Raw genomic sequence first — 13,547 nt, forward strand, 5'->3', positions numbered from 1 at the left:
CACTCAGATGGAAACGCCGGTTCCCCGCGCAAATGTTGCTTGACACACTGACACGAGCAAAAAACAACTGTATCAGTCAAGCGAAAAAGCACGTGTTCTGACTCCACACACACACACACATGCACAGCACAGTTACACACGCACACGCAATCGCTGTCTTCCAGGATGTTCATAAAACAATACTCACATTCAAGAGCAAAGTCGCTGTGGTTGCTTCGGTCAGCGCAGATGAGAACGGTCGACATGATCAAATTCTTATTTCTTAATTAAACTCTCACAAACTTCAGTCAAAATATCACTCGATAGCTTCGCAGTCTTCAGGTTTTCCAGAAGCGACGAGACGGTTGAATGAAAGCAGACGACACAGGGGCAAGGTCTCGTGGAAAACCGGTGTGAGGCGCGCTGTTTCGCGGACCAGTCGTAAAACTCGCCTTGCTCTGCTCTGAATCAAACCAGCAGTGCGTTGCACCGGTGTAGGCTAAAAACAGCTCCTCCCGCAATAAGGTCAAGAACCAAACACAGGCGCTTGAAGAGAAGGCTTTACTATAGTTCGCCTTGCCTTTGGTTAGTGCGTCGTTGTGGTTTTTAGAGAAAACACCACGTTACGTAAGGATGCTGCGGAGAAAAGGTCAAGAGTGGTAAACACAAAGGGAAAGTTTAACCCTGCGTCGTACTAGTGTTTATTATGAACCAACTACTAGTATTTCAGTCTCAACCGTCCAAAAAATCCTCCATCAACCCTCGTCGAGCAATTATTACTTATATCAACAATGAAAGTGTGAAGCTTTAAAAATGAATGAAATAAAAACATAAAACTTTTAATAGCTTACTTGCCAATGTCAGCAGCTTTACCAAGGCTTGGGCACGTTTGATAACGTTGTTGTTGTTGTTGTTGTTGGTGGTGGTGCCGGGTGGTGGGGGTGGTGGTGGTGATGTTGTGTGTGTGTTTGTATGTTTCTTTGTTTCTTTGTTTATGTATTGTTGTTGTTTTGTTCATTTGTTTGGTTGTTGTTGTTGCTGCTGTTGGTTAGTTTGTTTGTTTGCTATTGTTGTTGTTTTTGTTTTGCGTGTTGTTGTTGTTGTTGTTATCTTGCACATCTAACCGTTCACTAACGAAAACGATCACTCGTGCGTTAAGTACTGAGTGTCTTGCTCTGGTCGCGAATTCCGTTGCTGATCATCGTCCGCCCTTATTTTGCGTTTTTCGCCCGCACCTTTTCTTATACTGAAGACTGCAATCAAACTGTTCACGTTTATTTATCATTCATATTTATTTTATTTTTTATCTTTTATAACTGCACAATTTAATGCACGCATTCAACTTGCCGTATTCGAGGTGTCGTCAAATGCAGGATTTCTATTAAAATCATACTACTATCTACGACTTCCGAGCCATTGATACACATTTGTATATAAACAACATCGCGTGTTGGCAGGTTCAAAGTAATGTAAGCCTCTTTCACGGCAGACTATTCTTATCGATCGACGTCAGCTGTCCGTCAAAACCCAGATTACCCTAAGCGAGAATCATAAATCATTAATGAGGATGAAAGTCATTTGTTCATTCCAAGGCTTCGCTCAGATGCCAGGGGACAGGTTCCACATAACTCTTATTTTGTGTTTCAATAGAATTATTCAGAGCGTTTATGTCCTTTTGTTTCTTAGAACCAGATAATGATTCTTTCAATAAACTAAACTCCCTGAAACTTTCGCAGTCAGATTAATCTTATTATTGTAAAGCAATGCTAATTATAACAGGATCGTCTGTTTAATTTTGTGTTCCGTTTTTCACGGGCATTAAAAAGTAACAATAAGACCTGAGCAGCAAAGGAAATGACGCGCTCTAATGCATGCGGCATTTGTAATAGAGTAAGTGAGAGTTATGTGGATCCAATCTCTTGGCACCTGAGAGAATAACAAGCATTAAAGCCCCATTCCGCCTCACAGAGGTTCACAGAACGATGACATCTTTCACTAAAGTAGCAATAGTGTAACCTTATGGAACACAATCGCAATAGCATTTAACAACATCAAATGACATAGATCATTGACACAGACGGGGTCCTGATTTGGCCTATTATGGTCCGCTGGACCCGAAAAGCAACAGCTAACTAACTATTGACACAGACAAATGACTAGCGACTCAGTCCATCCTATATTTAAAGCCCCAAATGGTTTACAGAACGATTCAAATCTTCTCACGAAAAAAGCAGTTCAAACCTTATCGAACACACTTGCAATTGCATGTAATAGCATTAAATGACACAGTTCGTTTGAATGGATATTTAGCTCGCGTAAACCACACACCTGTTTTTGTGAGATAAAGCCTGAGCCATCGTGAACCCGTGTGATCCACTTTCCTTTTATTCACAAGTTAGTAATCAGTCTGTGATTTCAATGCGACTCGCTGTATCTGCAATAGCACGTTATTGTGTTCCTCTGAATCTAAAACGCAACAAACGGCTGCGAGTCACACGAACTTAGCGGTGGCGGTTGACCGTTCAAAGCAACTGGCGACATGCAGAACATTCGTCTGCTACGAGAACCACGTTTTGCGGGACACACTTTCGGGCTATCTTTTTTTAAACTTTCAAAACTTCGAATTGTACTGATCTTGTCTTGATGAAAAAAGAATTATTTTATGATTTAAGAATGTTTGTGTAACAAGCTGTCAGTTCATTATTTAGATTTTAAAAGTTAGGTCTAGTGCCCAAACGCTCTTTACGTAGGGCACCTAGTATGTTCTCAAGCGGTGAGTGTTTAAAACGAAAGGGTGTTTGTACTGTGTGTAAAAGCCTGACAGTGTCTGTGATGGTTTAGGCCAACAAAAAAAAAAGGTGTGGTTACGGTAACATAGCCAAAAAAAAATAGGGTAGGAAGGTAGGCAATCCCTTTTTTTTTAACTTTTTTTTCTAATGTGTACAAATTAAACCTACTTGACAGGGAAATAAGTGTGCGACTCGGGCGCTTTCGCTTTCATTGCGTTTTTTGCACTCGTTTTTTTTTGTTTGTTGACAAATGTAATAAAAAATTATAGGATCGGCCCCTAAAAATAGGGTAGGTCGGGTTACCGTAACCACACCTATTTTTTTTTTAGGCCTTACGGGCGGCTGACTGTGTCTTTAAGGTAAAATAAAAAACGACGAAAATTAGTAGGAGCAGATAACGAGGGATGCCAGACCCAGGATGTTTGTCGCTTCGATTCCTCTTGGGTTATTGGGTTTCATGAGATTCTGTGTAGCGTTTGATTCTATCTTCGCTTGTTTGGCTTGCCATTCGTTTGATGCGAGGACCGTGCGGTGTTTTGTGTCATGGTCCGTTTGGCGGAGAGGATGAAGAAAGTGTGGCGTATACAATGGCAAGTGTACGTGTGTGTGTGTCTGTGTGTGTTCGAGAGTGAGTGTGTATTTGTGTGTGTGAGTGTGTTCGAGAGTGTGTGCGTGCGTGTGCGATGTGCACTGACAAAAATGACATGGACACGAGTACGCGTTCCCTACTCTTTTCACAGCGCCCGATATGTGTGTGTTAACAGTATATTTACTTAAATGATCTTAAGTTGGAACCAGATGGAAAAAAAGAGAAACAGTGCCACACTGTCTTAATGCTCTCATACCTGAAAGTATAGGTGTCAAAATGATCTAGCATAAAAGCACCGTTCAGGATGCACGCGCACACACACACACACAGACACAGACACAGACACACACACACACACACACACACACACACACAGACACACACACACACAACCAACACATTCCATACGTTTGTTTTCCATTTATATCACAACTATATTGACATAACTATGAACAGTGGCAACTTTCATGTATGAACAAAACTCACAACTTGAGAGGAAAGTGAATAAATGGGCATACAATACTGTTCACGCAGGTCTGGTTATAAGTAAACAAAGACCAAGACTTTACTGAAGTAACCAACTCACTCGTTTAACTCCATTTTTACCCGGGTTTTTAGAAGGAATGCTTTTTGGTTACTTATGGCACCGACTACAGGCGTGTCTGTAAAATATGTGTATGGTTTAAAATCTACACCGAGCTGTAAATTAAGTTACATTATGCAATGGTCAACTGAAAGAAAGCGACAGCTATTGGCTGTTAAAGTACACTTTTCCACTTCTTACGACTTCAATACTTTAGCCTCAAAAAAATAAAATAAAATACAACTACATTTACCATAACTTTTTTGTTCTTCGAAGTTTTTCAAAGGGAGGTGTATGTTTCCACATTACGTAATAAAGCTTACACCGCTTAATAGGCCTAATTTAACAAAAACGAAAATACATGAATCACAAACATCTCCCCTCCCCCCTCCCTCCCTCTTCACCACTGAAACTCAATAAGCTACCAACGAGGTATACAACATTAGCAAATGTTCCTATCATAAAACACATTAACATTCTACTACACTGTTGTTTCTGCTTAACGCTGACTTGTTGATTTCCTTGCGTAGAGAGTAGTGACGTCTGCAAATATACAGGCATCATTCCGGAAACAACAACTTACTGTCAATGATTATCAGGCGCCTTTAATTACTTCTTCCTCTTCCCTAATGTTACAGTTCTATAATCTTCCAAAACAGATCACGCATTAATGAGGACAATTAAAGCTAAAGGGCATTTACGTGCTGTTGGTCTTTTTTTCCCTCCTTTCTTTCTTTGCAGTGGAAGCTTTCTGATTTAAAGAAAATATATCTGCAGAATACCTTATTAGCAAAACCTAGCGAACTAAGTATATGGCCGCCTTTTACGACATGTAACACTACGAGCGCATACAAAGCAAACACTTCATTTTCACACACTTCTGTCACCACATTTGCTTTTCTTTTTGAATGATGAGAATGGGTTGGGGTTTGTGAAAGATTTTAGGAGTCACAGTCTAATGGGGTGCGTTTCCGCTACCTATAATACATGAATACATTTTTTTTAAATGAAAGACCAAATATTCTTGAAAATTGAAAGAGGAAACGAATGTTGTCATAGAAACGGAAACTATGTGGTTTTCTGTCAGTCTTGACAGCCTTCGTAGAAGACCAAACAAAAAACAAAAAACAAAAAAGGGTCGAAGAATAGATGATACTTATGACAATATTATAGTTATGTAAAGCCAAGTCCCTTCAAACAGACATACAATGAATGCTTCAACAGAAAAGCACATGCAGTAAAAACGCAGCAGCACAAAAAGCATTCTCTCTCACTCACAACACTTTGTCAATGATTGAGTTTGTGTTGCATCTACAAAACGGGAAATTACTGTTCACATTTCAAAGAGATGTTTCAGTAAAAAGTATCCTGGACAATTTGGAATTTTATTTTGTTGGTGCAATACTTTCAAGAGTTGATCTCTGTTGTGCTTTGTTAGTTCTGGGTACAGAAAACGAGTCATTCAGTGCAACTAAAGGGTCAAAGCGTGCTTAGAAATTCTCTACCAAAAAAATAGTTTTACAGAAAATCCGAAGATTTACAATCAATGCAGTCAAAACATTGAGCAAGAGAAACGTTTCAAGAGAACAAACACTTAACTAGTGAAAATATCTCAGTGGTTTTGTTGTACACACAAGCATATGCTTCAGAAAAAATGAATGTATTTTAATCAAACTGGGAAAATACAGCAATTCTTGTGGTCATGGGAAGAAGATGTGTGTAGACAGAGGTGGCCTCTGTTTCACCTGTTCCAATAATTTTCCGTTTGAGGTTCTTGACAAAAAAAAGTGAAAAAACATACAGTTTGTGCTTTGGGGTACACGAAATACTGGTGTTTATCTCAGCCGTTTCAGCTCGAAAATCCAATGAGAAAAAAAAATCAATTCAAACCAACTAGGTCTTCTAAAACAAACAGTTCGCTTATTTAACAAACAAACGACAAGAAAAAAAATTTCAACTTCAAGAAAAGAAAAAAAATCAATACAGTAGTCCGATTCACCAAATTTAAAAAAACACCATCATAATTATTAAGAAAATAAAAATACATACAAAACGTTCAAAACATAGAAACTGTCAGAACAGGAGATAAAAGAAAAAAAAAGAAAGAAAAAAAGACACAGAGAAACAGGTGGTTCGTTTGAGGCCTTCTACGAGTGTCTGCAGACGAGTACTGGGCAGTGGGCGTGGTGTACGATGCTGTCGCTGACGCTGCCCATGAGGGTTCTGCGGATGGCGTTGGACCCCCGGGTTCCCACCACTATCAAGGCAGCCTTGACCGACTCCTGGTAGTTGATGATCTGATGCCACGTGTCCTTGCCACCCACAACCTTGAACTGACCGTCGATCTGAAAAAAAAGAAATATTTCACTTTTGTCATATCTTGTATCATCATATTCAAACCTGACCTTGCAACCCACAACCTTGAACTGACCTTCCACCTGAAAAAAACAACATTTTAATTGCTTTCACATTTGATCTTATATTATAATTACATTCAAACCTGACCTTGTCACCCACGACCTTGAACTGACCTTCAACCTGAAAGAAAGAAACATGTAATTGCCATATTTTAATTGTTTGTATTATTACATTCCAACCTCAACCTTGTATCCTTAATTCAACCTGTAAAAAATAAACATTTAAATTTGTTTTCCATATATTTTTTCTTCATATTTATATTGAACCTGCCCTTGCGAACACCATTCCAAAGCGACCACCTGCTTGCAAAGACCATGCCAAGGATCCCAGACATGTTTTTCCTTGTGTATAACTCCCCTTTCACCAGCGTTCACCTGTCTATAACGACCACTTTTGGTCGGTCCCTTGGGTAGTTGTTTAAGACATTTGTATTATTATTATTTTTTAAATTTATAATTTAACTTTTTTGTTTGTTCTATTTATTTAGTTTGTTTGTTTGTTTGCTTAACGCCCAGCCGACCACGAAGGTTCCATTTATTGCCTCTTAATAATTGTGTTCCATCTCGACGTCAGCCAGTAAGTATGCCTCTCTGTCACACTCTGGCTAGCTCAACATGCCGCCCTTGTGTTGGATGCGGTGAGACAAGGGTGTTTCATACGTTTGCAGTAATTATGGGGTTTGCACAATGCTGTCTGCCTTCCATTCAAAGAGCTATTGGAAGAACTTCGCAAAATGTCTGCTTGAAAACTGATGTGTACTTTCAACGTTTTTGCGTTTCCTTTTTTTATATTTTTTTTTAGGCCAGAGATTTGCGCATTTGTATACAGGAGCGAATGTGTAAAGAAGGGAAGTTTGTGAAGAAGAGTCCAGAATATAAACACCGGCTATAAACAGCTTCCTAGATTACAGACTCATCCGTCAACGCTGCAAGTCAAGCGAACCTGGCCCGAGAACAGTAACTGTTAAAAACGGTTTGGAGGAAATGTTTACCAAGAAGCTTGTGATAATAAAAACAGATTATTTGAAAGCATGAATGTGGAGCATACTTAACAAAAGGCGCGTATAAACCCTGCTTTGATTCCTATGGTGTTATGAAATGGAGTTCCTTAAACACATACACACACTCTCTCTCTTCCACCCCCATCTCTCCATCTTTCTCTCTCTGTATACATCCCTCTCCCTCTCTCCCTTCCTCTCTCTCTGTCCTTTCCCCCTGTCTCCTTTCGCCCCCTCTCTCTTTCCCTTCACACACACACACGTACCCTCCCCCCCCCCCCCCCCCCCGCATCATTATGATTTTTTGCCTGGTTATCCCAAGGATCTAGTCTTAACGTTCATGTTTTCCCATTACTGCCAGTTTTTGTAGTACAAACTGCCACATGTCGATGCATAAAGACCCCCTGCCACGCTTTAAAAGCTTAGCAGGCCAATCATCAATCAGTCAAATTACAGTAATTAAAACTATCACCCCGACGTAAAAGCTGCGTTCTGTGGATATCTCCACCTGCCCCAAGCCGCGCCTTTGCTTTCACCTTTCTCTTCTACTTTTTTTCGGGGGGGGGGGGGGGGGGGGGGGGCAGTGTGAAAAGTTTTGGTTTCATTCACTGTCCGTTCATGTGTGTTTCCTTCAACTGACGAACCCTTTCAAGGTTTCACAATAAATATTGAGAGCGAGGGATCAAGCTTCTGCACACGAATAGAACTGAATAGAGAAGGTTAAGCGTGCAGCATTTCTTTCTTTTGACGAAAAGGGAGACATTATTCATACGTTCCCTGAACTCTGGTATTCAGTAAATTCGTTACTGCGGAATGGACGACCTTTTAAAATCACTTCAGTCAGTTTGCTAACATTCTTGGCTTTATGCGAATTACACACTTTTCAGCGTCGTGTTGCCAAAAAACGATGAGATCGCCTCACGCCTTGCAAAGAAATTGGCAACGAATAACACATTGAATTCTGTGCTTTAGCTCTCGTGAAATATCAAGAAATGAAGGAGCAATTTCCATTTAACCGTTCGATACGTGTGCAGCCGATTGCGGAATTTTATCTGCGGAATCAAACACACACACACACACAGACACACACTCTCTCTCTCTCTGGTTTTCTCTTTCCTGGCCGCTCTCTCTCTCTCTCTCTCTCTCTCTCTCTATTTCTCTCCCTTTATCTCTCTCTCTCCCTCTCCCTTTATCTCTCTCTCCCTTTATCTCTCTCTCTCTCCCCCGCTGCCCCCTACCCCTGTCTCTCGTTATCTCTTTCCTGGCCACTCTCTCCCATCTCTCTCCCTCTCTCCCTCTCTCTCTCTCTCTCTCTCTCTCTCTCTCTCTCTCTCTCTCTCTCTCTCTCTCTCTCTGTAGTAAAGTTCTGAGTCCGAGTCTCTCCCTCTCCCTCTCTCTCCCTCTCTGTGAAATACAAAAAGCCCTTAGCAAAGCCAAGGCGTTGGAAATCGATCGAACATCGTCTTCAAGCCCTGAGATAACAGGAAGGAAACGGGGAAAAGGAGGAAGACTTGGAGACACTTGCACTACAAAAAGGTGAACAGAAAACTATTGCAGGTCATTGCTGTAACAGAAAAAAAAGGCCAGCAAATTGCAAATGCACGCGCGTGAAAGCAGCATAATCTGTCCAGCACGCGTTGAACGTTTTTAATGGACCCAGCACTTTTCAATTACACATTAATTCAGCTCGATCTGTCGTTCTTGGCCTTGTCATGACCACTTTTACAACTACTATTTCTGATACTATCACTGGTGTTTCTTTTTCGCTTTATTCCCCGCTACTACCACCACTCAGTACCGCCATTCCTTTCACTACTCAGTACCGCCATTCCTTTCACCACTCAGTACCGCCATTCCTTTCACCACTCAGTACCGCCATTCCTTTCACCACTCAGTACCGCCATTCCTTTCACCACTCAGTACCGCCATTCCTTTCACCACTCAGTACCGCCATTCCTTTCACCACTCAGTACCGCCATTCCTTTCACCACTCAGTACCGCCATTCCTTTCACCACTCAGTACCGCCATTCCTTTCACCACTCAGTACCGCCATTCCTTTCACCACTCAGTACCGCCATTCCTTTCACCACTCAGTACCGCCATTCCTTTCACTACTCAGGCCTGGACCTACTGTACAAGAGGGAGGTTCCAACATAAGGCAGAGGTACAGGGGCTGGCCAGACTGAGATGCTGTTCAAATTAAGCATTTGAAAAGGTTATTTTTGTTAGAATGTATATGTCTTTCTTTATTTGGTGTTTAACGTCGTTTTCAACCACGAAGGTTATATCGCGACGGGGAAAAGGGGGAGATGGGATAGAGCCACTTGTTAATTGTTTCTTGTTCACAAAAGCACTAATAAAAAAATTGCTCCAGGGGCTTGCAACGTAGTACAATATATGACCTTCCTGGGAGAATGCAAGTTTCCAGTACAAAGGACTTAACATTTCTTACATACTGCTTGACTAAAATCTTTACAAACATTGACTATATTCTATACAAGAAACACTTAACAAAAGTAAAAGGAGAAACAGAATCCGGTAGTCGCCTCTTACGACATGCTGGGGAGAATCGGGTAAATTCTTCCCCCTAACCCGCGGGGGGTGAATGTATATATGTATTTGATGTTTAAATAGTATGGTTTTTATTCATAGTTAAGGCCCCCCCCCAAAAAAAAAATTTGTCTGTTTACGGTAACCCGACCGACCCTATTTTTTTTGCGCGACCCTCGACTTTTTTTTTGGCATTTGGGAAAAAAAATATGGTTTTTTGGAGAAAAAAAAAAAAAAAATCCCGACCTACCGACCCTATTTTTTTGGCCTAAGTTACCGTAAACAGACCTTTTTTTTTTGGCCTAATATGTAAAGCGCGGAGAGCACAGTTTCCTGTGGTTCGCGCGATATAAGCTCTCATTATTATCATTATTTCCGGTCTCATTGAGAACAAAGGTACATACATGTACATTTACATTGCAGGGTATGGGTGGTGGGGGGGGGGGGGGGGGGGGAGGGTGGTTTCCGCAACCGAGGAACCCACTCAGATCCACCCCTACTACTCTTTCCTGTAGTCTGATCTATTTGCCATTTGTTTCCATTTCATGTAGCCCGATTTGTTAGTCATTTTGCACCCGTGCCATTTGCTCGTGAAGCTTCTCATAAAACAAAACAAAAACAAAAGACACGCAAGGTGGAATTTTCCCTTCTTTTTTCGTTTTTTGCAGCGATAATTATATCCCGTTTCTTTAGCGTTTCTTCGCGTACTGATCCAGGGCGTGATCATATCAAGTTACCCATGTGTGTGTTTTTTCTTTCTTGTCTTAATTTTCTTTTTTTTTTACACAAGACATAATCGTGAGAGCGTTTTTGTACAAATCAAGAAGAATTTCTGTTTATTTTGCACACAAAAAAATACTGTTAACATGCACTACTTTCATCGAACAAAAAGTTTGGAAAATATCTCTCGGATTATTTCGACGAATCAAACCAAGAGTGGGACAAAACACTTCCAAGGGTTACAATCTGACAGAATCTTGGTGTTCTACTTCCACTCTACTACTATTTCTCGAACTAAATAAATAATAAATAAATAATAAATAATAAGTAATAAATAACAAGTAGAGTCCGATTTCATATTATCCCTGGGCACATCCACACCTTCCGGTTTGAATGCGAAAATGTGATGTACTTGTATTCCCCAAACATACTGTGGATTTACGGTACGTGTGTGTGTGTGTTTGTGTGTGAATGTGTGTGTGTGTGTGTTTATGTGTGTATTCATGTTTTTGGTTGTGTGTGTGTGTATGTGTGCGTGCGTACGTTTGTTTCCCCCCCCCTTTTTTTTCCCCTCTGTCCCCCCCCCCCCCCCCTTTTATGAATGTGTATCACTTTTAGTCTAGTATGCCTGTGCCCATGACATTATCCAACCACTTCTCTCCCCTTTCATTCATTTCCGTTCCTAGAGTTCCTTCCCTTTATTGCGTGTTTCCCCTTCATTTTCTTTCAAACCTTGTTCGTTCCGTGTTGCGTCTGCTTTTTGTTGTCTTTTGTGTTCTTGTTTTTCCTGATGAAGCTTCCATAAGCGAAAATTCGTACCGTCTTGTCTCGTTCTTGTATTGGTGAGTACAGTATTCCTTTGTTTTTTAACTATTTCTCGTTCTTCTTCAACTTCTTCTTCTCTCAATTATCAGTTGCACATCGATAGCCACCCTAAGTTCTGATTGGAACCCAGCCAGTTCTAATGCCGTTGGCAATCCGAGATCCAGTTTACCCTTCTTCCCTTCCTTCAAGCATAAGACTGGAGGGCAACAGAAAATCGACCTTCCTCCTCTCTTTCTCTCCCTTGGAAGCGAGCCAGGGATTAGCGGCGTGGTGATGTTACTCGGGACAGGGACTGAACGCACACAACAGCTGCTCGAGCCAGGGATTAGCGGCGTGGTGATGTTACTCGGGACAGGGACTGAACGCACACAACAGCTGCTCGAGACAACCCGAGGCTGAGCAAATTCTACATTGAAAACTTTTTTTATTTACTTCTCCTGTCGTATGGCACTGGGTTTACGTTTTGTTTGAATACATAGGACTCTGCAGAGCTATATAGGTTCTGTCTGATTTGATCCCTTTGGCTCCGGTGTAACACGAGAAAATTACTCCCACGAGATATTTTACTCCGGAGTAAAAATTTCGTACGAAAATGTTACTCCCTTTACGAAAAAACTACTCCCCCACTACACGAGAAAATAACTTCCAACGACATGTGTGTTCCGAGTCAACATTTTGGTCGAAAATGTTACTCCCCTGACGAATAAATAACGAACAAATTATTCCACCCTGACACGAGCAATTTACTGCCCACGCCTGGTGTACGCAACTTTTACTCCCCTGTCCCCTGTTAGTCTTGGTGGTGGAAGGGGTGGAGGGAGGGTAGCTCGACATTTGTTTGCGCGAGATCACATATATTGGCATTATTCCTTCGTCCGCATCCCATTTTCGTGTACGAGATTTTTACTGGAAGTAAAAATTTTGGGGTGTCAACATTTTGTGGAGGGAGTAATTTTTTCGTGCCTTGGGGAGTTCTTTTTGTACGAAAGGTGTACTCGGAGTAAGAATTTCGTACGAAATGTTTTACTCCGGAGTACATTTTTCGTGGAGTAAAAATTTCGTGTTACACCGGAACTTTTTTTCTTCACCAATCGCGTGTGTGTGTGTGTGTTTAAGTTTTTGCTTGAATAACAAGGTTCTGTCAGATTTTCACCCTTGGAAGTTTTTTGTTTTTTTCCACTCTTGGTTTGATTTGTTCGACACCTAATCCGAGAGATATTTTCCAAGCTATTATTTCGATGAAAGTTGTGCATGTTAACAAATTATTTTTCTTTTGTACACAAACACTGCCAGGATTATGTCTTGTTTAAAAAAAACACATTACACGCGTAACTTGATATGATCACGCCCTGGATCGGCACGCGAAGAAACGCTAAAGAAACAGGATGTCTCGCTGGAATATATATTTTTTTAAATATTGGAAAATTCCACCTCAGTTGCGTGTTTTGTTTTTAATTTGTTTGATGAGAAGCTTCACGAGCAAATGGCACGATTGCAAAATGACTAACTAATCAGGCTACATGACATGGAAACAAATGGCAAATAGATCAGACTACAGGAAATGGAAACCGGTTTGCCGAAGGCAGCTGACTGGAGCCAATGCACTCTTTCTTTCTTTCTTTATTTGGTGTTTAAAGGCATATGTACGCGCTCCCGTGTTTACAAAGTGTAGTTTGCCCATAATCGATGTCAAACGCACCATAAGACCATGTAATGACGATATGTCGCCATGCGCGGACCATATACATGCATTACAGCTTGTTTTAGAGTCTCAAAAACTTTGGATGTAAACAAAGACGCGGAGTTATTTCCCTTGCGTCAACGCTACCTCTGTTGGCAAATCTATAAATAGGACGATCCAGATCAAAATGAAAATTAACATATCTCAACATTGAAGGGGTCCTAGACCACAATATTTTGCAGGGAACTTAATTTAGCATGTCTCCAGCTGTTGGTAAAGCAATTAGCGTGTATAGTCATCGAGTACATATGGCTTTAACGTCTTTCTTTCTTTATTTGGTGTTTAACGTCGTTTTCAACCATTCAAGGTTATATCGCGACGGGGAAAGGGGGGAGATGGGATAGGGGAAAGGGGG

General features: G+C 41.0%; 2 protein-coding genes across 3 annotated transcripts in view; both read right to left on the reverse strand.

The window, feature by feature from the left end:
• LOC138963894 (universal stress protein in QAH/OAS sulfhydrylase 3'region-like) overlaps positions 1-455 on the reverse strand; it is a 19,969-nt gene extending 19,514 nt beyond the window's left edge. Inside the window, exon 1 of one of the 2 annotated variants that reach the window (XM_070335740.1) lies at positions 188-455. In XM_070335740.1, coding sequence (XP_070191841.1) covers positions 188-245 — 58 coding nt within the window. In that variant the 5' untranslated portion in view covers positions 246-455. The remainder of the gene's footprint in view (positions 1-187) is intronic. The other variant, XM_070335742.1, reaches the window with a different exon arrangement.
• A 3,307-nt stretch (positions 456-3,762) lies between these two features.
• Positions 3,763-13,547, reverse strand: part of LOC138963896 (putative universal stress protein SAUSA300_1656) — a gene marked incomplete in the record, with an annotated part of 14,624 nt that continues 4,839 nt past the window's right edge. The window contains 1 exon segment of the mRNA XM_070335746.1: positions 3,763-6,285. Within this exon segment, the coding sequence (XP_070191847.1) occupies positions 6,088-6,285 (198 nt within the window).

The sequence above is a fragment of the Littorina saxatilis genome, linkage group LG4 (genome assembly GCF_037325665.1).
Source record: "Littorina saxatilis isolate snail1 linkage group LG4, US_GU_Lsax_2.0, whole genome shotgun sequence".
NCBI classification, from domain to species: domain Eukaryota; kingdom Metazoa; phylum Mollusca; class Gastropoda; order Littorinimorpha; family Littorinidae; genus Littorina; species Littorina saxatilis.